Genomic DNA, 22,285 nt, shown 5'->3' with positions numbered 1-22,285 from the left:
AGAGGTGCTGCATCCAGTTTGGCCAGACTTGAGAACGAGAGACAAATACTATCCTATAATAGTTGCATTTCTGTTTGTGGGAAATTAAAACCACTTGCATCTTGTTTGACTGTCCTCTGCCATCCATACTGGGGGAGTGATACTAAAGGGGTAGATCAGTCAGGTCTAGGTGTCACAAATACAAACCTAAAACTGTCACTGTGGTTTTAAATCCAGGTTAATTAAGGTGTTGATTTTGAAAACATTAATTGGGCTGATTATGTATATGTCAACAGAGACCAGAGTGAACTTGGCGGAGAGGATGGAACCACTCATTATCCTTGTCCTGCTAACAGGTCTGTTTGTGTGTGTATTTGTGTGTGGCTGTGTCTGAGCATGTATTTTGGTATGTATTTGTGTTTTTTGCAATCAAAGCACTAATCAAGGTATCAAGATATAAAGCATACATTGTGGCTGTATTTAAAATGCCCTAAACCTTGATTTATCTCTTTAAAGCGCTAGCAAGAACGTCAGCACTAAATACCACAGAATCACCATCTAACACAACAGGTAATTGGTGTATGAATTCCCCAAAATAACACAATTTCATAATTGACATCCATATATATATTTTTAATGTGTATGTATGAAAATACTTAAAAGTACCAACTAGATATAAAAAAATAAATGTCCCAAATTTATATAATACATGGCAGTTAGCCTAGGTAATTGTTTTTGTGACAAAATAAACTCATACAGTATTACAAGTTGTGTATACATTTACAGGCAAGCTTCTTCTGGCAAAGTTCTCTCATCTGTGTATCGTGGATCTCTTATCGATGGTTTCTTAAAATGTTACTACAAAACTAAATAACAAGCTTAATCGCCAACTTAAAAGGCATTAGATGAATCAATCTCTACACCCATATTGCAGCAACCATTCTAACATAGCAAAATCCCAAACAAATAATACTCTTGTTACTTCATCTGATCAAAACTACTACAATACTGACCGCTGATGCAAAACCATATGAACAAACAACAATCAATGTAACACATTAAACTGGATAATATAACATCAGACATGTCAACACAATATGATTTCTTATCAACACAGCAACTGGATATTAACACAATCTCTTCATCAAACACAATACAACCAGATTTCCTTACAGCCTTTGCTTCAAATACATTTACATTTAGTCATTTAGCAGACACTCTTATTCAGAGTGACTTACAGTAAGTACAAGGACATTCCCCACTGAGGCAAGTAGGGTGAAGTGCCTTGACCAAGGACACAACGTCATTTTGCAGATTTCACCACAACCTCTTCTTCAACACAACAACCAGATTTAAATGCAACCTCTGCTTCATCAAACATGATAACAAGGCATTCAGAGTTTAGCACAACTTTTAATGCTGCAAAGATAGCCCAGGCACCAGAAACATCAATAACATCAAATACTTAAAAACTAAACTCTGTTATACTCAAATATAAAATTCAACAGATCAACACAAACAGATTTTAACGCAATCAAGGGAGGATACCATCCCACTTTAAAAATGACTACAACAACACAGAAACCAGAATCCAACTCAACGTTGGTTGTATCAAGTCTGAATACAAATCAATTTGAGGATGTCATTAATTGAGTGCAAAACATTTGCTTCCTGACAGGGGTTGTCTCCACAACACAAGATTCAAGAACTTTAACTATGGCGCTGACCACTGGCTATGTGACATCACCTGCCACTGCTACCTCACCTCCATTCAACGGGTCAGTTATTTCACCATCTTTGAATACAACGTCACCTCCATCAAATATATCTGCCACAACACCTTCACTCAATATAACTTCACCTCCGGCCAACAACTCAACTACATCACCACCTGTGAATACAGTGTCACATCCATCAACTGAATCTGCCACATCCCCTTCACTCAATATAACCTCACCTCCGGCCAACATCTCAGCTACATCACCACCTTTGAATACAGAATCACCTCCATACAATGTATCTGCCACTTCACCATCACTCAATATAACCTCACCTCAGGCCAACATCTCAGCTACATTACCATCTTTGAATACAATGTCGCCTCCATCAAATGTATCTGCCACATCACCTTCACTCAATATAACCTCACCTCTAGCCAACATCTCAGCTACATTACCATCTTTGAATACAACGTCACCTTCATCAAATCTATCTGCCACATCACCTTCACTCAATATAACCTCACCTCCGGCCAACATCTCAACTACATCACCACCTTTGAATACAGCATCACCTCCATCAAATGTATCTGCCACTTCACCTTCACTCAATATAACCTCAGCTATGGCCAACATCTCAGCTACATTACCATCTTTGAATACAATGCCGTCTCCATCAAATGTATCTGCCACATCACCTTCACTCAATATGACCTCACCTCAGGCCAACATCTCAGCTACATTACCATCTTTGAATACAATGTCGCCTCCATCAAATCTATCTGCAACGTCACCTTCACTCAATATAACCTCACCTACGGCCAACATCTCAGCTACATCACCACCTTTGAATACAGCATCACCTCCATCAAATGTAACTGCCACATCACCGTCTCTCAATATAACCTCACCTCCGGCCAACATCTCAACTACATCACCACCTTTGAATACAGTGTCACCTCAATCAAATGTATCTGCCACATCACCCTCACTGAAAATAACCTCAACTCCGGCCAACATCTCAGCTACATCACCACCTTTGAATACAGCATCACCTCCATACAATGTATCTGCCACATCACCTTCACTCAATATAACCTCACCTCCGACCAACATCTCAACTACATCACCACCTTTGAGTACAGTGTCACCTCAATCAAATGTATCTGCCACATCACCTTCACTCAATATAACCTCACCTCCGGCCAACATCTCAGCTACATCACCACCTTTGAATACAGCATCACCTCCATCAAATGTATCTGCCACTTCACCATCACTCAATATAACCTCATCTCAGGCCAACATCTCAGCTACATTACCATCTTTGAATACAATGTCACCTCATTCAAATGTATCTGCCACATCCCCTTCACTCAATATAACCTCACCTACGGCCAACATCTCAGCTACATCACCACCTTTGAATACAGCATCACCTCCATACAATGTATCTGCCACATCACCTCCACTCAATATAACCTCACCTCAAGCCAACATCTCAGCTACATCACCGCCTTTGAATACAATGTTGCCTCCATCAAATGTATCTGCCACTTCACCTTCACTCAATATAACCTCACCTCTGGCCAACATCTCAGTTACATTACCATCTTTGAATACAGCTTCACTTCCATCAAATGTATCTGGCACTTCACCTTCACTCAATATAACCTCATCTCCGGCCAACATCTCAGCTACATTACCATCTTTGAATACAATTCCGTCTCCATCAAATGTATCTGCCACTTCACCTTCACTCAATATGACCTCACCTCAGGCCAACATCTCAGCTACATTACCATCTTTGAATACAATGTCGCCTCCATCAAATCTATCTGCAACGTCACCTTCACTCAATATAACCTCACCTCCGGCCAACATCTCAGCTACATCACCACCTTTGAATACAGCATCACCTCCATACAATGTATCTGCCACATCACCTCCACTCAATATAACCTCACCTCAAGCCAACATCTCAGCTACATTACCATTTTTGAATACAATGTCGCCTCCATCAAATCTATCTGCCACATCACCTTCACTCAATATAACCTCACCTCCGGCCAACATCTCAGCTACATCACCACCTTTGAATACAGCATCACCTCCATCAAATGTATCTGCCACTTCACCATCACTCAATATAACCTCATCTCAGGCCAACATCTCAGCTACATTACCATCTTTGAATACAATGTCACCTCATTCAAATGTATCTGCCACATCCCCTTCACTCAATATAACCTCACCTACGGCCAACATCTCAGCTACATCACCACCTTTGAATACAGCATCACCTCCATACAATGTATCTGCCACATCACCTCCACTCAATATAACCTCACCTCAAGCCAACATCTCAGCTACATCACCGCCTTTGAATACAATGTTGCCTCCATCAAATGTATCTGCCACTTCACCTTCACTCAATATAACCTCACCTCTGGCCAACATCTCAGTTACATTACCATCTTTGAATACAGCTTCACTTCCATCAAATGTATCTGGCACTTCACCTTCACTCAATATAACCTCATCTCCGGCCAACATCTCAGCTACATTACCATCTTTGAATACAATTCCGTCTCCATCAAATGTATCTGCCACTTCACCTTCACTCAATATAACCTCACCTCTGGCCAACATCTCAGTTACATTACCATCTTTGAATACAGCTTCACTTCCATCAAATGTATCTGGCACTTCACCTTCACTCAATATAACCTCATCTCCGGCCAACATCTCAGCTACATTACCATCTTTGAATACAATTCCGTCTCCATCAAATGTATCTGCCACTTCACCTTCACTCAATATGACCTCACCTCAGGCCAACATCTCAGCTACATTACCATCTTTGAATACAATGTCGCCTCCATCAAATCTATCTGCAACGTCACCTTCACTCAATATAACCTCACCTCCGGCCAACATCTCAGCTACATCACCACCTTTGAATACAGCATCACCTCCATACAATGTATCTGCCACATCACCTCCACTCAATATAACCTCACCTCAAGCCAACATCTCAGCTACATTACCATTTTTGAATACAATGTCGCCTCCATCAAATCTATCTGCCACATCACCTTCACTCAATATAACCTCACCTCCGGCCAACATCTCAGCTACATCACCACCTTTGAATACAGCATCACCTCCATCAAATGTATCTGCCACTTCACCATCACTCAATATAACCTCATCTCAGGCCAACATCTCAGCTACATTACCATCTTTGAATACAATGTCACCTCATTCAAATGTATCTGCCACATCCCCTTCACTCAATATAACCTCACCTACGGCCAACATCTCAGCTACATCACCACCTTTGAATACAGCATCACCTCCATACAATGTATCTGCCACATCACCTCCACTCAATATAACCTCACCTCAAGCCAACATCTCAGCTACATCACCGCCTTTGAATACAATGTTGCCTCCATCAAATGTATCTGCCACTTCACCTTCACTCAATATAACCTCACCTCTGGCCAACATCTCAGTTACATTACCATCTTTGAATACAGCTTCACTTCCATCAAATGTATCTGGCACTTCACCTTCACTCAATATAACCTCATCTCCGGCCAACATCTCAGCTACATTACCATCTTTGAATACAATTCCGTCTCCATCAAATGTATCTGCCACTTCACCTTCACTCAATATAACCTCACCTCTGGCCAACATCTCAGTTACATTACCATCTTTGAATACAGCTTCACTTCCATCAAATGTATCTGGCACTTCACCTTCACTCAATATAACCTCATCTCCGGCCAACATCTCAGCTACATTACCATCTTTGAATACAATTCCGTCTCCATCAAATGTATCTGCCACTTCACCTTCACTCAATATGACCTCACCTCAGGCCAACATCTCAGCTACATTACCATCTTTGAATACAATGTCGCCTCCATCAAATCTATCTGCAACGTCACCTTCACTCAATATAACCTCACCTCCGGCCAACATCTCAGCTACATCACCACCTTTGAATACAGCATCACCTCCATACAATGTATCTGCCACATCACCTCCACTCAATATAACCTCACCTCAAGCCAACATCTCAGCTACATTACCATTTTTGAATACAATGTCGCCTCCATCAAATCTATCTGCCACATCACCTTCACTCAATATAACCTCACCTCCGGCCAACATCTCAGCTACATCACCACCTTTGAATACAGCATCACCTCCATCAAATGTATCTGCCACTTCACCATCACTCAATATAACCTCATCTCAGGCCAACATCTCAGCTACATTACCATCTTTGAATACAATGTCACCTCATTCAAATGTATCTGCCACATCCCCTTCACTCAATATAACCTCACCTACGGCCAACATCTCAGCTACATCACCACCTTTGAATACAGCATCACCTCCATCAAATGTATCTGCCACATCACCGTCACTCAATATAACCTCACCTCCGGCCAACATCTCGACTACATCACCACCTTTGAATACAGTGTCACCTCAATCAAATGTATCTGCCACATCACCCTCACTGAATATAATCTCACCTCCGGCCAACATCTCAACTACATCACCACCTTTGAATACAGCATCACCTCCATACAATGTATCTGCCACATCACCTCCACTCAATATAACCTCACCTCAAGCCAACATCTCAGCTACATCACCGCCTTTGAATACAATGTTGCCTCCATCAAATGTATCTGCCACTTCACCTTCACTCAATATAACCTCACCTCTGGCCAACATCTCAGTTACATTACCATCTTTGAATACAGCTTCACTTCCATCAAATGTATCTGGCACTTCACCTTCACTCAATATAACCTCACCTCCGGCCAACATCTCAGCTACATCACCATCTTTGAATACAGCTTCACTTCCATCAAATGTATCTGGCACTTCACCTTCACTCAATATAACCTCATCTCCGGCCAACATCTCAGCTACATCACCACCTTTGAATACAGTGTCACCTCAATCAAATGTATCTGCCACATCACCTCCACTCAATATAACCTCACCTCAAGCCAACATCTCAGCTACATTACCATTTTCGAATACAATGTCACCTCCATCAAATCTATCTGCCACATCACCTTCACTCAATATAACCTCACCTCTGGCCAACATCTCAGCTACATCACCGTCTTTGAATACAATGTCGCCTCCATTAAATGTATCAGCCAAATCACCTTCACTCAATATAACCTCACCTCCGGCCAACATCTCAGCTACATCACCATCTTTGAATACAGCTTCACTTCCATCAAATGTATCTGGCACTTCACCTTCACTCAATATAACCTCATCTCCGGCCAACACCTCAGCTACATCACCACCTTTGAATACAGCATCACCTCCATCAAATGTATCTGCCACATCACCTCCACTCAATATAACCTCACCCCCGGCCAACATCTCAACAACAAATCTTTCTCCCACATCACCACTGCTGAGTGTAACTTCCTCTCCTGTCTCTACGCCTTCAAGCCCTATGACATTCACTTCAGTAGCCACCACTGCACCAACCACAACCACAACAGCAGCCCCACCAGTTCCAGAAGTCAAGTTAGAGTTCAAACTGGAGCAAAAATTCTCAGAGGATCTGACGAATACATCCTCTCCAGAGTTCCAATCGTTGGCAAATAAAGTAACAACTGCAGTGAGTTAACTTTATATTTAGTTTAATCATAAAATTGGGCATGGACTCCGTGTTATGTTTGGTTGATCGGGACGCTATCATTGCAATATGTTTAAAACTGTTTCCTCTGAAAAGGTTTTATAAGTTGCCTGGTAAGATCGCAATGTGAATTTTTTACTTTATTTTACACAGCTCAACAATGTCTACAAAACCAAATATGGATCCAGCTTCAATCGCACTGAAATTAAAGGCTTCAGGTGTGTAAATGTGCATTTTATTAAAATAATAATACGATAATACAATTAACTGTTGTATCAGACAATTGGACAATTTCAGAATAATGGTACACTGTTCATTGTCATATGTTATGTTTTTACAGACAAGGGTCAGTTGTGGTAGATACTGTGCTGGTGTTTAACAACATCAGTTCAGTCCCTGAGCCCACTGATGTGGCTACCACTATGGTGGAGGCCTTGTCCAGCAACAGCTCCAACTTCTCCCTCCCAGTGAACACATCTTCAATTACGGTGACAAGTAAGATTGGGATCAAACATTTTATTTCCAGTAAACATAGTATATTAGCTTTTGTAGATTAACAACGTAGAAAAGTGCTGAAGGTAAATAATTTATGTCAAACTGCTCAAATGAGTGTTTATATTTCTGCATTCTTTTTTTATGACGTGACAATGTGAGACTGTAATTTATTGTGTCTAAAACTTTTGTTTTCTAACAGGGGTTGTCTCCACAACACAAGCTCCGACAACAACGCTAACTGTTGCACCTATCACTGGTTCGGTGACATCATCATCTGTCACTGCTTTGAATGCAACATCTTCTCCAACTAATTTATCTGCCACATCATCCCTTCTTTACACAACCTCGCCTCCATTCAACATGTCAGATACTTCACCATCTTTGAATACAGCATCGCCTCCATCAAATGTATCTGCCACATCACCTTCACTCAATATAACCTCACCTCCGGCCAGCATCTCAGCTACATCACCACCTTTGAATACAATGTCGCCTCCATCAAATGTATCTGCCACTTCACCTTCACTCAATATAACCTCACCTCTGGCCAACATCTCAGTTACATTACCATCTTTGAATACAGCTTCACTTCCATCAAATGTATCTGGCACTTCACCTTCACTCAATATAACCTCACCTCCGGCCAACATCTCAGCTACATCACCATCTTTGAATACAGCTTCACTTCCATCAAATGTATCTGGCACTTCACCTTCACTCAATATAACCTCATCTCCGGCCAACATCTCAGCTACATCACCACCTTTGAATACAGTGTCACCTCAATCAAATGTATCTGCCACATCACCTCCACTCAATATAACCTCACCTCAAGCCAACATCTCAGCTACATTACCATTTTCGAATACAATGTCACCTCCATCAAATCTATCTGCCACATCACCTTCACTCAATATAACCTCACCTCTGGCCAACATCTCAGCTACATCACCGTCTTTGAATACAATGTCGCCTCCATTAAATGTATCAGCCAAATCACCTTCACTCAATATAACCTCACCTCCGGCCAACATCTCAGCTACATCACCATCTTTGAATACAGCTTCACTTCCATCAAATGTATCTGGCACTTCACCTTCACTCAATATAACCTCATCTGCGCCAAACATCTCAGCTACTTCACCATCTTTGAATACAATGTCGCCTCCATCAAATGTATCTGTCACATCACCTTCATTCAATATAACCTCACCTCTGGCCAACATCTCAGCTTCATCACCATCTTTGAATACAACATCACCTCCAACGAATGCATCTGCCACATCCCCTTCACTCAATATAACCTCATCTGCGCCAAACATCTCAGCTACTTCACCATCTTCGAATACAGCATCGCCTCCATCAAATGTATCTGCCACATCACCTTCACTCAATATAACCTCACCTCCGGCCAACATCTCAGCTACATCACCACCTTTGAATACAATGTCGCCTCCATCAAATGTATCTGCCACATCACCTCCACTCAATATAACCTCACCCCCGGCCAACATCTCAACAACAAATCTCTCTCCCACATCACCACTGCTGAGTGTAACTTCCTCTCCTGTCTCTACGCCTTCAAGCCCTATGACATTCACTTCAGTAGCCACCACTGCACCAACCACAACCACAACAGCAGCCCCACCAGTTCCAGAAGTCAAGTTAGAGTTCAAACTGGAGCAAACATTCTCAGAGGATCTGAAGAATACATCCTCTCCAGAGTTCCAATCGTTGGCAAATAAAGTAACAACTGCAGTGAGTTAACTTTATATTTAGTTTAATCATAAAATTGGGCATGGACTCCGTGTTATGTTTGGTTGATCGGGACGCTATCATTGCAATATGTTTAAAACTGTTTCCTCTGAAAAGGTTTTATAAGTTGCCTGGTAAGATCGCAATGTGAATTTCTTACTTTATTTTACACAGCTCAACAATGTCTACAAAACCAAATATGGATCCAGCTTCAATCGCACTGAAATTAAAGGCTTCAGGTGTGTAAATGTGCATTTTATTAAAATAATAATACGATAATACAATTAACTGTTGTATCAGACAATTGGACAATTTCAGAATAATGGTACACTGTTCATTGTCATATGTTATGTTTTTACAGACAAGGGTCAGTTGTGGTAGATACTGTGCTGGTGTTTAACAACATCAGTTCAGTCCCTGAGCCTACTGATGTGGCTACCACTATGGTGGAGGCCTTGTCCAGCAACAGCTCCAACTTCTCCCTCCCAGTGAACACATCTTCAATTACGGTGACAAGTAAGATTGGGATCAAACATTTTATTTCCAGTAAACATAGTATATTAGCTTTTGTAGATTAACAACGTAGAAAAGTGCTGAAGGTAAATAATTTATGTCAAACTGCTCAAATGAGTGTTTATATTTCTGCATTCTTTTTTTATGACGTGACAATGTGAGACTGTAATTTATTGTGTCTAAAACTTTTGTTTTCTAACAGGGGTTGTCTCCACAACACAAGCTCCGACAACAACGCTAACTGTTGCACCTATCACTGGTTCGGTGACATCATCATCTGTCACTGCTTTGAATGCAACATCTTCTCCAACTAATTTATCTGCCACATCATCCCTTCTTTACACAACCTCGCCTCCATTCAACATGTCAGATACTTCACCATCTTTGAATACAGCATCGCCTCCATCAAATGTATCTGCCACATCACCTTCACTCAATATAACCTCACCTCCGGCCAGCATCTCAGCTACATCACCACCTTTGAATACAATGTCGCCTCCATCAAATGTATCTGCCACATCACCTTCACTCAATATAACCTCATCTGCGCCAAACATCTCAGCTACTTCACCATCTTTGAATACAATGTCGCCTCCATCAAATGTATCTGTCACATCACCTTCATTCAATATAACCTCACCTCTGGCCAACATCTCAGCTACATCACCATCTTTGAATACAACATCACCTCCAAAGAATGCATCTGCCACATCACCTTCACTCAATATAACCTCATCTGCGCCAAACATCTCAGCTACTTCACCATCTTCGAATACAGCATCGCCTCCATCAAATGTATCTGCCACATCACCTTCACTCAATATAACCTCACCTCCGGCCAACATCTCAGCTACATCACCACCTTTGAATACAATGTCGCCTCCATCAAATGTATCTGCCACATCACCTCCACTCAATATAACCTCACCTCCGGCCAACATCTCAACAACAAATCTTTCTCCCACATCACCACTGCTCAGTGTAACTTCCTCTCCTGTCACTGCACCTTCAAGCCCCATGACATTTACTTCAGCTGCCACCGCTGCACCAACCACAACCACAACAGCAGCCCCAGCAGTTCCAGAAGTCAAGTTAGAGTTCAAACTGGAACAACTATTCTCAGAGGACCTGAAGAATACATCCTCTCCAAAGTTCCAATTGTTGGCAAATCAAGTAACCACTGCAGTGAGTTAATGTTTTATCTAGGTTCATTGTTAAATTGGACATTGATCTGAGAGTATATTAACATGCACACTGATATTCCACTGTCATTCCAAATATGACAACATTTCAAGTTCGATAATATCATTTAAACCGCATATTCTGAATTTGGACATATTCTGAAGTAGCTTTTTCTGACTAAGATGTGGGATTTCCAGATATTTTGCAGGTTTTAGGAGCATTCTTCTGATATGTATACCATGCATTCAGAAAGTGCTCGCTGTCAGCTTAGTGCATGGTACATAAACCAACTGCTTAATCAGAGTATGCATTGCTGCATACAAATGGGAATATTAGGGTAATATCCTTTTCCTTAGTCATGCAAACAGAGAAGGAATATTGTTTTTTTGGGAATAAGAGTAAAACCAAGAATATTTTGTGCATGTAAACATAGTCATTGTTCGGCCTGGTTGATCAGGGTGCTATTGTTACAGGAAATATGCTTACATACACACTACAGTAATATTCCACTATTATTCAGAATACGATGATATTCCAGTCATGGGCAGAGGAAATTCTATTTGGATATTCCAAGTAAGGCAGTATTTCATATGTAGCATTTTCCAATTAAGACTTGAGATATGCCAATATTATCCAGGTTTTAGGAGCATTCTTTGGACATGTATACAGTGAATATACATTGGAATATTCATCTTAGTTGGGGTTTTTACCACAGTTTGCGTCACACAGCCTCTTGCCTGCTTGCGGTCAGCTGTTTGTGTTGCACACAAAACAATTATCCAACGGTTTGCAAGGCTGGGATAGAAATAATGTACATGCCCAAAAGAAAATCCCACATTTCTGGTCAGAAGGAAAAACACGCCTACTTTTAAATACAAATATTTTTTTTAACCAACACGTTTTTGGCAAAAATGTCATTTAAAGGGCATTGCCATTGGATGTATGTCATGGGGATACTGTACGTTAATTGCAGTCTGCACAATCACATGGAAACGGGAATATCAGTGGTAGCAGTTTTGTAGGAATATTGTCTTTCTGGAGAAGGGTAAAAATTATAATATTTTGTGCATGTAAATGTTGTCAATGTATATCTTAAACTTTCTTCTTTTAAGAGTTTGGAAGACGTAAAGTAATATCTTCATGTGATATGTTATTATCTTAAACAGCTTAATAATGTCTACAAAAACAAATATGGATCGAAATTTAATCGCACTGAGATTAAAGGCTTCAGGTTTGTAAATGTTCTCTTTGTAAAAAAAATGAAAATACTATGAATTCAGTGATTCTTCAAAAATATACACTTATATTTACATTTCTGGAAACCGAAATAGGCCTATACAATACTTAATTCCTTGTCATATATCATTATTTTACAGAAAAGGATCAGTTGTGGTAGATACTGTGCTGGTGTTTAACAACATCAGTTCAGTCCCTGAGCCCACTGATGTGGCTACCACTATGTTGGAGGCCGTGTCCAGCAACAGCTCCAACTTCTCCCTCCCAGTGAACACATCTTCAATTGTGGTGACAAGTAAGATTGTGATAAAAATGTTTTATATATATTTCAGTTAACTATCATATACATTTTGCAATTATATAACAACGTCATAGGGATGTAAGTAATGAGTTCATCTCTCAATGTTGAAATAAGAACTTATGTTTCTTAATTAATCTATGACAAGACAATGAGATAATGTCATTAATTCAGTGTAAAACATTTGATTTCTGACAGGGGTTCTCTCTACGACACAAGATTTAACAACTGTAACTGTGCCGCTGACCACTGTCTTTGTGATATCATCTGCCACTGCTACCTCACCTCTATTCAACGGGTCAGCTACATCACCACCTTTGAATACAACATCACATCCATCAAATGTATCTGCCACATCACCTTCACTCAATATAACCTCATCTGCGCCAAACATCTCAGCTACTTCACCACCTTTGAATACAATGTTGCCTCCATCAAATGTATCTGCCACATCACCTTCATTCAATATAACCTCACCTCCGGCCAACATCTCAGCTACATCACCATCTTTGAATACAGCATCGCCTCCATCAAATGTATCTGCCACATCACCTTCATTCAATATAACCTCACCTCTGGCCAACATCTCAGCTACATCACCATCTTTGAATACAACATCACCTCCAACGAATGCATCTGCCACATCACCTTCACTCAATATAACCTCATCTGCGCCAAACATCTCAGCTACTTCACCATCTTTGAATACAGCATCGCCTCCAACGAATGCATCTGCCACATCACCTTCACTCAATATAACCTCATCTGCGCCAAACATCTCAGCTACTTCACCATCTTTGAATACAGCATCGCCTCCAACGAATGCATCTGCCACATCACCTTCACTCAATATAACCTCATCTGCGCCAAACATCTCAGCTACTTCACCATCTTTGAATACAGCATCGCCTCCATCAAATGTATCTGCCACATCACCTTCACTCAATATAACCTCACCTCCGGCCAACATCTCAGCTACATCACCACCTTTGAATACAATGTCGCCTCCATCAAATGTATCTGCCACATCACCTTCATTCAATATAACCTCACCTCCGGCCAACATCTCAGCTACATCACCATCTTTGAATACAGCATCGCCTCCATCAAATGTATCTGCCACATCACCTTCACTCAATATAACCTCACCTCTGGTCAACATCTCAGCTATATCACCATCTTTGAATACAATGTCACCTCCATCAAATGTATCTGCCACATCACCTTTACTCATTCCAACCATCAGTCTTCCAGTGAATGTTTCATCAGTTATAGCGACAAGTAAGAATGCATTTCTATCATTTAAATTGTCTATTAGTCCAACAAAACTCTATTACATTAACATACTTCATTTATAACTTTGTAAACGTAAAAAAAAGGTCTGACTCCCAGTGGAGACGTCAGGATTGGAACATAAAATGGGCTGTACTAATTGGGAGCGCGGCAGCAAAAGAAAGCAAAGAAAATAGCAGATATATTTGAAGTTGCAAGTAAGCAGGTGTCTTGCTCAGGACCCAAAGATGTGCAGTGCACCATGTGACATTGATGAGCTATTTGCAAAAGATAAATAGGCCCAAATGTATAACCTGTTGTTAATCACATTTTAATTCAGTAAATCACTTCACAGTATTATTAGGGAGGAGGTACTCAAACTCATGCTCCATCCATTTGGATTCATCCTTAAGCCCTATGCTACAGGGATTTGATGGCCTTTGCAATGCTAGGCATTGATAAACAACAGTTTATCACAATTGGTGATTTCAAATTTAAGTTTGGGCATAGTCTTTTAGAATCTTAGAAGCACGTATTTGTATCGCTATTACAGATCAAAAAACTGCTTGCGTTCTATGAATATAAACTTCAATTAAGTTAACACTGAATAAACTAAATTACATTACTGGCTGCATCACAGGCATCGCAGGCACTGCACTAGTTCTTAAAAAAATAGATGTGCATTGAATAAAGTGATGATCTCATGCATTCGTCATGAGACTCGTGCATTTCAGCCATTTTTCTCACGCTCTCACGCCACACCTTTCATTTCTCACGCATGTCAACCATTTCTCACACTGAGAAATAAGGGATAACTTGTTCAGAGCTATGTACAATTCATGGAGGAGGTGCAGGAATACTGAGATGATAGCTGTCTCGAGTTATACAGAGTAGAGAGATAATCAGAAAACATCACCAGCACCCCATGTTGTCAACGTAGTCTTGGCAGTTATTAAAGGTCCCAGGACATGCTGTTTTTGGATGCTTTTATATAGGCCTTAGTGGTCCCCTAATACTGTATCTGAAGTCTCTTTCCCGAAATTCAGCCTTGGTGCAGAATTACAGCCACTACAAGCAGTCCCACAATGAGCTTTCCTTAGGGCGTGCCATTTATGTTTAACTTTAAATGCTATGAGGGAGAGAGAGGCGGGGCTAATTGCCATGCTTCGGTCGTTTGCAAGCCATGGTGTCTCTCGAGGAAAAAACAATATTGCGCTCGCACGGTAGTAGCTCATTGTCTCATTGGCAGGCCAAATTCTCCGGGCGGGCAAAGCAGAGAAGGGGGAGGTAACCTTTCCCCTTAGGACGACCAGTGTTGGGGTATTTACTCAAACAAAGTAATTGATTACACATTAAAGTAATTAAAAAGTAATGCTTTACTTTACTAGATTACTCACTGCTGAAAGTAACTAGTTACATTACTAGTTACATTACTTTTGGATTACTCTGTAACATCACCTGAGATGCACTTGCCAAATAACAATATATGTACCACATATATGCTCAAATCAACTCAAATTCCTATTATATTGAGGACATACAAAAGATCTCTCTTTTATGCTTTTTAATACCACAAAGCTGACAAAAGGTTGTGAACATCAACTTAAAAGTTCACAAGCATAACAAGGCTCCAGTACTGGCACTAAGCAAAATGTCTCAAAATAAAATAATGCTTAAAACTTTAAATGGCAACATTTCCTCTACTATGTATGTTGCTACAAGCCTGTTTATCTCTGCTTTGATAACCTGCTGTTGAAAGTCAAGTCGTGGCTGCTTGGCTGGTGTCGGCAACAATGGAAACGGCAACCTTTTATCAGCGTCAGTGTCACAGGTCCGGGGATCTTTAGCTACTAGTCTTGAGTTAGCATTTTGCCGTTGAAGATGCTTTGACAGATTAGAGGTTGTGTTTGCGGCGGTGGAGAGGTGTTTTTGGCCTGGGCACAATATACATTGTACAGTTACGTTTTTGTCCTTTCGCGCAACTAATACGAAGTAATGTGCATACCTCCATATCTCAAAAGACGTCCTAAGCGGCTCTGCCATTCTTGTTTCGCCTCTTGAACTCTGGGGCTAAGTCAAGTGACGAGTGTTACACTAACACACTGTAAAGGCAGGTTTGATTTGTTGTTTTTTTCTCCTCCCGATATGCAGATCGCAGTAATGCAAGTAACGCAATATTTTTTTTAATTAGTAACTGTTATCAAAGGTAATGCGTGTTATATTACTGCTGTAAAGACAAATGTAATCTGATTACAGTAATGCGTTACCCCCTACACTGATGACGACAAGGGGACAATTCCAGATCGGCCCATCTGAGCTTTCATTTGCTCAAAGGCGGAGCAGGATACCGATAGGTTTACACCTATCGCAATTTCTAACCACTGGGGGACCATAGACAGGCTAAGGGAACTCATTTATGTAAAAAAAGGACTGATTTCATAAAGTGAAATGTTCATGCCATGGGACCTTTAACGTCCGATGTGGATCCCTCTGGTTGAGGCAGTGAGCATGATGGCATTGTACAACGTCTTTTCACATGTTACGACCTACGACCATGTATTATATATATATTTTTGGCATTATGCCGCGGCCGTTTGACTGGCTGTTCGGGATATCTCCTGACTCTCCCGACGGCCAGTCCGACCCAAACAGTACACATCCTTGGGTTGTGAGCAATACAACATCCGCATTTTTACTCACAGTGCTTTTTAGATAAGATGGATAAGATAGATAAGATAATTGAGTCATAGACCCACTCATATTCCTGCTTTTAAAGTTAGATAGGTTGTTGACGTTATTTAGATATTTTCCTGTTGGATTGATCAGTGCTAGCAAGCAATAAAACGACAATATCATGCAAATCCTATTTGTTATAAAAATAAACATCTTTTCAAAGAGATATGACTAGTTAAGATAGTGATCACAATGATTTTGTTGTTCATCGCAATGCCAAGATGTCATCATGTATTTGTTATTGCTTTTGACCGGGATAATTAAAAAAGTGCATGTGGGCCATTGATCAACAGGGCCCAATATTTCAGATACCACTGCTGACTCCATAAATGCTAATCAGTACTGAGGATGATATTTTGTAAATGAGAAAATACCTCGTGAATATGGCCTTTATATTAACAATCATGATTACGTATTTATTTATAATTGTTATTTTCCTACAGTAGCCACAACAACAAATACAACAGCAGCCCCAACAGATGCTCCAACAGCAGCCCCAACAGCAGCTCCAACAGCTGCCCCAACAGCAGCTCCAACAGCTGCCCCAACAGCAGCTCCAACAGCTGCTCCAACAGCAGCCCCAACAGCTGCTCCAACAGCTGCTCCAACAGCAGCCCCTACAGCTGCTCCTACAGCTGCTCCAACAGCAGCTCCAACAGCAGCTCCAACAGCAGCTCCTACAGCTGCTCCAACAGCTGCTCCTACAGCTGCTCCAACAGCAGCTCCTACAGCAGCTCCTACAGCTGCTCCAACAGCTGCTCCAACAGCTGCTCCTACAGCTGCTCCTACAGCTGATCCTACAGCTGCTCCTACAGCTGCCCCAACTGCCGCTCCGACAACTGCTTCAACCAACCCACCATCGTCAAGTGAGGGCAGTCTGGATCTAACATTCAGTCTGAACCAAACTTTCAATGCAGATCTGTCTGATTCATCCTCTGCAGCATTCCAGAATCTTGCTGCCACTGTGATATCTGAGGTACAACTCAACATTATTACACATATCAATATACATATAAGAGTCATGAGACATGTTAAGATCACCCACTGTAACAGCTAAGGTACAATTTTAATGTAACATCCATTCTTTCTGAAATAATGAAAAGTTGCAACTTTAAGACCACTTGCAGTCTGAAATACTGGAGATGAAATGTTGCATTTGTATATACTGTGTTTACCAAATGTGTGTCTGTATGCAGATAAACAAAATTTATAAGAAGAAATTTGCAAGGTTTCTCCGGGCCATCATCAAGAAATTCAGGTAAGCAATCATTTCCATTATTCATCATGTGTTACTGTAAGGTTTGAAGTTCAAAGATTCTCTGAGATTAATCCAGTACATTTTCTTGTCCAACATAGGAGTGGATCCGTAGTTGCTGATATGACACTCGTGTTCCAGGACAAGTCTTCAGTTCCCTCTGCAAATGAAGCGGAATCAACTTTGAATACAGCTCTCACCACTAGCTCCACCTCCCTAAACATTATTCCAGGCACTGTCAGTGCTCGTAAGTATCAACAAGGCGAAGGTTTCACTATACATGTCCCATGTACTTTAATGACTGGTAAAGATAGTGGTTCCAATGATTTTGTTGTTCATCGCAATGCAAAGATAGAAAAATTGATTTGGTATCGCTTTTGACCGGGATGATTAAAAATGTGCATGTGGGCCATTGAGCAACAGGGCCCAATACTTCAGCCACCACTGTTGACTCCATAAGTGCTGTTCAGTACTGAGGATGGTATTTTGTATGTGAGAAAATATCTAATGAATATGGCCTTTATATTAACTATAATAATTACGTAATTATTTATAATTTTTCTTTTCCTGCAGCAGCCACAACAACAACTACAACAGCAGCTCCAACAGCAGCTCCAACAGCAGCTCCAACAGCAGCCCCTACAGCAGCTCCTACAGCAGCTCCAACAGCTGCTCCAACAGCAGCCCCAACAGCAGCTCCTACAGCTGCTCCAACAGCAGCTCCAACAGCTGCTCCAACAGCAGCCCCAACAGCTGCTCCTACAGCAGCTCCAACAGCTGCTCCAACAGCAGCCCCAACAGCAGCCCCTACAGCTGCTCCAACAGCAGCCCCAACAACTGCTCCAACAGCAGCTCCAACAGCAGCCCCAACAGCTGCTCCAACAGCTGCTCCTACAGCTGCTCCAACAGCAGCTCCTACAGCAGCTCCAACAGCTGCTCCTACAGCTGCTCCAACAGCAGCTCCTACAGCAGCTCCTACAGCTGCTCCAACAGCTGCTCCTACAGCTGCTCCTACAGCTGCTCCAACAGCTGCTCCTACAGCTGCTCCAACAGCAGCCCCAACAGCAGCTCCAACAGCTGCTCCTACAGCTGCCCCAACTGCCGCTCCGACCACTGCTTCAACCAACCCACCATCGTCAAGTGAGGGCAGTCTGGATCTAACATTCAGTCTGAACCAGATTTTCAATGCAGATCTGTCTGATTCATCCTCTGCAGAATTCCAGAATCTTGCTGCCACTGTGATATCTGAGGTACAACTCAACATTATTACACATATCAATATACATATAAGAGTCGTGAGACATGTTAAGATCACCCACTGTAACAGCTAAGGTACAATTTTAATGTAACATCCATTCTTTCTGAAATAATGAAAAGTTGCAACTTTAAGACCACTTGCAGTCTGAAATACTGGAGATGAAATGTTGCATTTGTATATACTGTGTTTACCAAATGTGTGTCTGTATGCAGATAAACAAAATTTATAAGAAGAAATTTGCAAGGTTTCTCCGGGCCATCATCAAGAAATTCAGGTAAGCAATCATTTCCATCATTCATCATGTGTTACTGTAAGGTTTGAAGTTCAAGGATTCTCTGAGATTAATCCAGTCCATTTTCTTGTCCAACATAGGAGTGGATCCGTAGTTGCTGATATGACACTCGTGTTCCAGGACAAGTCTTCAGTTCCCTCAGCAAACGAAGCGGAATCAACTTTGAATACAGCTCTCACCACTAGCTCCACCTCCCTAAACATTATTCAAGGCACTGTCAGTGCTCGTAAGTATCAACAAGGCGAAAGTTTCACTATACATGTCCCACACACTTTAATGACAAGATAATGGTTCCAATGATTTTTTTTTTAAAAGTGGGTGGGAAGTCACACACACACTTTTTACTATGAACATTATAGTAAATGGCTGAATCCACAATTATTTCAAAGAAAGCTGTTACCACCCATATTTGAAAACAAATCTATATGCCTGACTAGGACCATATTCCAACTTATGTCTTCTCATTATTGAAAGATAAACACATTCAAGGTTGCATATGCAATAGGTTTTCTTCATTTTCCCTGAATTCTATGTTTATCTTACTTATCAATACAGAAACAACCACCACCCCTACATCAGGAGGTCCTCCCAGACACACAACCTTCTCCATGGCTGCCATGATGCTGATTCTGCTGCAAGTGGTACAGATGTTGGCTGGCTTATAGTCTGCACCACTGCTGCCTTTTAAGATAGTGGAGCCATATCTGCCACTCACTAAGTAGAACAACCGGCAGGCTGAACTAATGAACTATCCACAGGCCTCAAGTGGTAGTAAAATATTTGTCAATTTCTATTACTGAATGAAACAAGAATGCTGTATTTTGTATTCTACATTATGTCCTTTACACATCTTACATGATGAATTTTGCCAATGTTATGTGGTAAAGTGGAAGTGTATTTTAAAATTATTAAGCTTATCTTTACTTTTATGTCAATGACATCTTTAACTAATTTAACACCCATATTTATGTTTTCTCACAAAAGTTATGACTTATGTACAATCCAATAGGCCAAATAAAGTTTATTGTGATTTATTAATCATTTTTCTTTAGTCTTTTTAACACCATTTGAAAGCATGACAGAAACAGGCAGGGTTGTTTTGAGGCATGCATGTTTGTTTTTTTCATTGTTTGAGAAAAGATTTAGAGAGGGGACAGACATTATGACAGAAAAGAGTGGATGAGAGAGTGAAAACAGACAGAAGACAGAAAAGAGAGATAGAAAATGGCATATTTCTAACTTGCTCGGAAGAACGTCAGAGCCGCCCCGATCGCGAATCTTGAATATTTAATATCAGAAATCCTGATGTGTGGGGGGAACCCCAAGGACAAACACCACACACTATACGAGCAAAACAGTTACATCTAGCATTTTCTTGGTCCTCATGTTTCTCATTTACAAACTTCATACAAAAAGCGAATTTTCTAATAAATAAAGATGTCAAATATTTGGGGGCTAAAAACAACGGCAGCTATGCAGAGTTAGAATTAGAAAAGAAAAGCACCAAACTCTTTGCAAACTCCTGCAGAAATACACAAATGCAGGTCTTCATATACATTTTACGTGGTGCCCCAGTATTTTGCGTTTCTACTGCATTTGAGAGCTCATTCTCCACTCGCATGAATGTTTTACCCCTTTCGTCGCACAATACTTCACGAGAGGAACAACATTTAGCCTTATCGCTCATGAAAAATAAATAACGCACGAACTGAACATAGATGAGTCCGTGACCGAATTTTCTAATACAAGCAGAAATCTAATGTTGTAAATATTATATAAATACTTCGAAGCACAGACCAGTACAGAGCCCCTATAGGGATATGGGAAGAAAAAAGACATTGTGGTGCATTAGAAGCATGCATTGGATCTGCTGTTTTCAAGCGTGGAAATGACAGAAAGAGGCTTAGTTGAGCTGTATATATAGCTGTATCCACTTTGGACTTACTTATAAGGACATTAAAAGTTTGCTTTAGAGTCGTCACCGCTATATTATCTCGGAAAGACATTTAAAACGAATTTTGAAGTCGTCGTGTCGTCTGTTTTGGCGCAGATTATAACCTACACCGGTCTGGGCCAGGGGTCTCATTTATAAACGTGGTGTACGCACAAAACAGGGCTGAAAATGTGCGTACGCCACTTCCCACGCAAAGGTTGAACTAAAGAAAAGTATATTTAATTGTGCTTTCTTTGAAAAGCTTGAGTTTCGAGTTGCTAGTGACGCGCAATGTCTTGCATCCCCTGCATGAACCAGCTTATATTGTGAAAAAACAAATAAGTGCCAAAGGCCAGAACCACATGAGCATGTAGTTAAACAAGTTACAATTAAACAACATGAACCCCGTATTGCATATCTTATGTCAAAAAACTGTATTTACGCTCAAATTAATGAGAGAAAAAAAAAAGGCCGGGCGCTCTCATGGATGTCCCTTGCAAAGCAAAAATCACACCTACGCCCTTGATGTGGCGTTTAAATTCAAGTTTAATATACAGTAATAGCAACAACAAAAAAATTCAAATAACACAATACCTTACTGTGTGCTGCTGTGCAATTATTTTGTTATTAGCGTGTTAACAAAGAAATCATAGAAACATTAGCTTTTT

At 40.8% G+C, this 22,285-nt stretch overlaps 2 protein-coding genes and 3 long non-coding RNA genes across 5 annotated transcripts; all 5 read left to right on the top strand.

The window, feature by feature from the left end:
• Positions 1-7,322: 7,322 nt before the first annotated feature.
• LOC136956988 (uncharacterized) lies at positions 7,323-8,397 on the top strand. The gene is made up of 4 exons (XR_010878256.1): positions 7,323-7,377; positions 7,549-7,613; positions 7,736-7,890; positions 8,090-8,397. It is a non-coding gene; the product is annotated as an uncharacterized lncRNA (long non-coding RNA).
• A 1,175-nt stretch (positions 8,398-9,572) lies between these two features.
• Positions 9,573-10,068, top strand: LOC136957042 (uncharacterized). The gene is made up of 3 exons (XR_010878262.1): positions 9,573-9,648; positions 9,820-9,884; positions 10,007-10,068. It is a non-coding gene; the product is annotated as an uncharacterized lncRNA (long non-coding RNA).
• Positions 10,069-10,815: 747 nt separating this feature from the next.
• Positions 10,816-14,059, top strand: LOC136956286 (uncharacterized). The gene is made up of 6 exons (XM_067250177.1): positions 10,816-11,343; positions 12,507-12,571; positions 12,717-12,871; positions 13,073-13,172; positions 13,466-13,781; positions 14,042-14,059. The coding sequence occupies exons 1-6, from the start codon at positions 11,032-11,034 to the stop codon at positions 14,057-14,059; spliced, it is 966 nt and encodes a 321-aa protein (XP_067106278.1). The 5' UTR covers positions 10,816-11,031.
• Positions 14,060-14,114: 55 nt separating this feature from the next.
• Positions 14,115-17,858, top strand: LOC136957043 (uncharacterized). The gene is made up of 2 exons (XR_010878263.1): positions 14,115-14,155; positions 17,323-17,858. It is a non-coding gene; the product is annotated as an uncharacterized lncRNA (long non-coding RNA).
• A 49-nt stretch (positions 17,859-17,907) lies between these two features.
• LOC136956398 (mucin-5AC-like) lies at positions 17,908-20,722 on the top strand. The gene is made up of 7 exons (XM_067250301.1): positions 17,908-17,937; positions 18,076-18,137; positions 18,236-18,381; positions 18,708-19,384; positions 19,605-19,666; positions 19,765-19,910; positions 20,240-20,722. The coding sequence occupies exons 1-7, from the start codon at positions 17,908-17,910 to the stop codon at positions 20,347-20,349; spliced, it is 1,233 nt and encodes a 410-aa protein (XP_067106402.1). The 3' UTR covers positions 20,350-20,722.
• Positions 20,723-22,285: the final 1,563 nt, after the last annotated feature.

The sequence above is a fragment of the Osmerus mordax genome, chromosome 14, assembly GCF_038355195.1.
Source record: "Osmerus mordax isolate fOsmMor3 chromosome 14, fOsmMor3.pri, whole genome shotgun sequence".
Classification (NCBI taxonomy): domain Eukaryota; kingdom Metazoa; phylum Chordata; class Actinopteri; order Osmeriformes; family Osmeridae; genus Osmerus; species Osmerus mordax.
This window is presented reverse-complemented; position numbering and strand designations above follow the sequence as displayed.

What these genes read in the sequence shown, in the direction of transcription:
- LOC136956398 (XM_067250301.1), top strand. Translation starts at nt 17,908, where the DNA reads ATGTTAAGATCACCCACTGTAACAGCTAAG. An exon ending in TCCAGGCACTGTCAGTGCTC is followed by an intron (nt 18,382 to 18,707) that starts GTAAGTATCAAC and finishes CTTTTCCTGCAG; the next exon opens with CAGCCACAACAACAACTACA. An exon ending in TCAAGGCACTGTCAGTGCTC is followed by an intron (nt 19,911 to 20,239) that starts GTAAGTATCAAC and finishes TTATCAATACAG; the next exon opens with AAACAACCACCACCCCTACA.
- LOC136956286 (XM_067250177.1), top strand. Translation starts at nt 11,032, where the DNA reads ATGTCGCCTCCATCAAATGTATCTGCCACATCACCTCCACTCAATATA. An exon ending in CAAATCAAGTAACCACTGCA is followed by an intron (nt 11,344 to 12,506) that starts GTGAGTTAATGT and finishes TATCTTAAACAG; the next exon opens with CTTAATAATGTCTACAAAAA. An exon ending in ACTGAGATTAAAGGCTTCAG is followed by an intron (nt 12,572 to 12,716) that starts GTTTGTAAATGT and finishes ATTATTTTACAG; the next exon opens with AAAAGGATCAGTTGTGGTAG.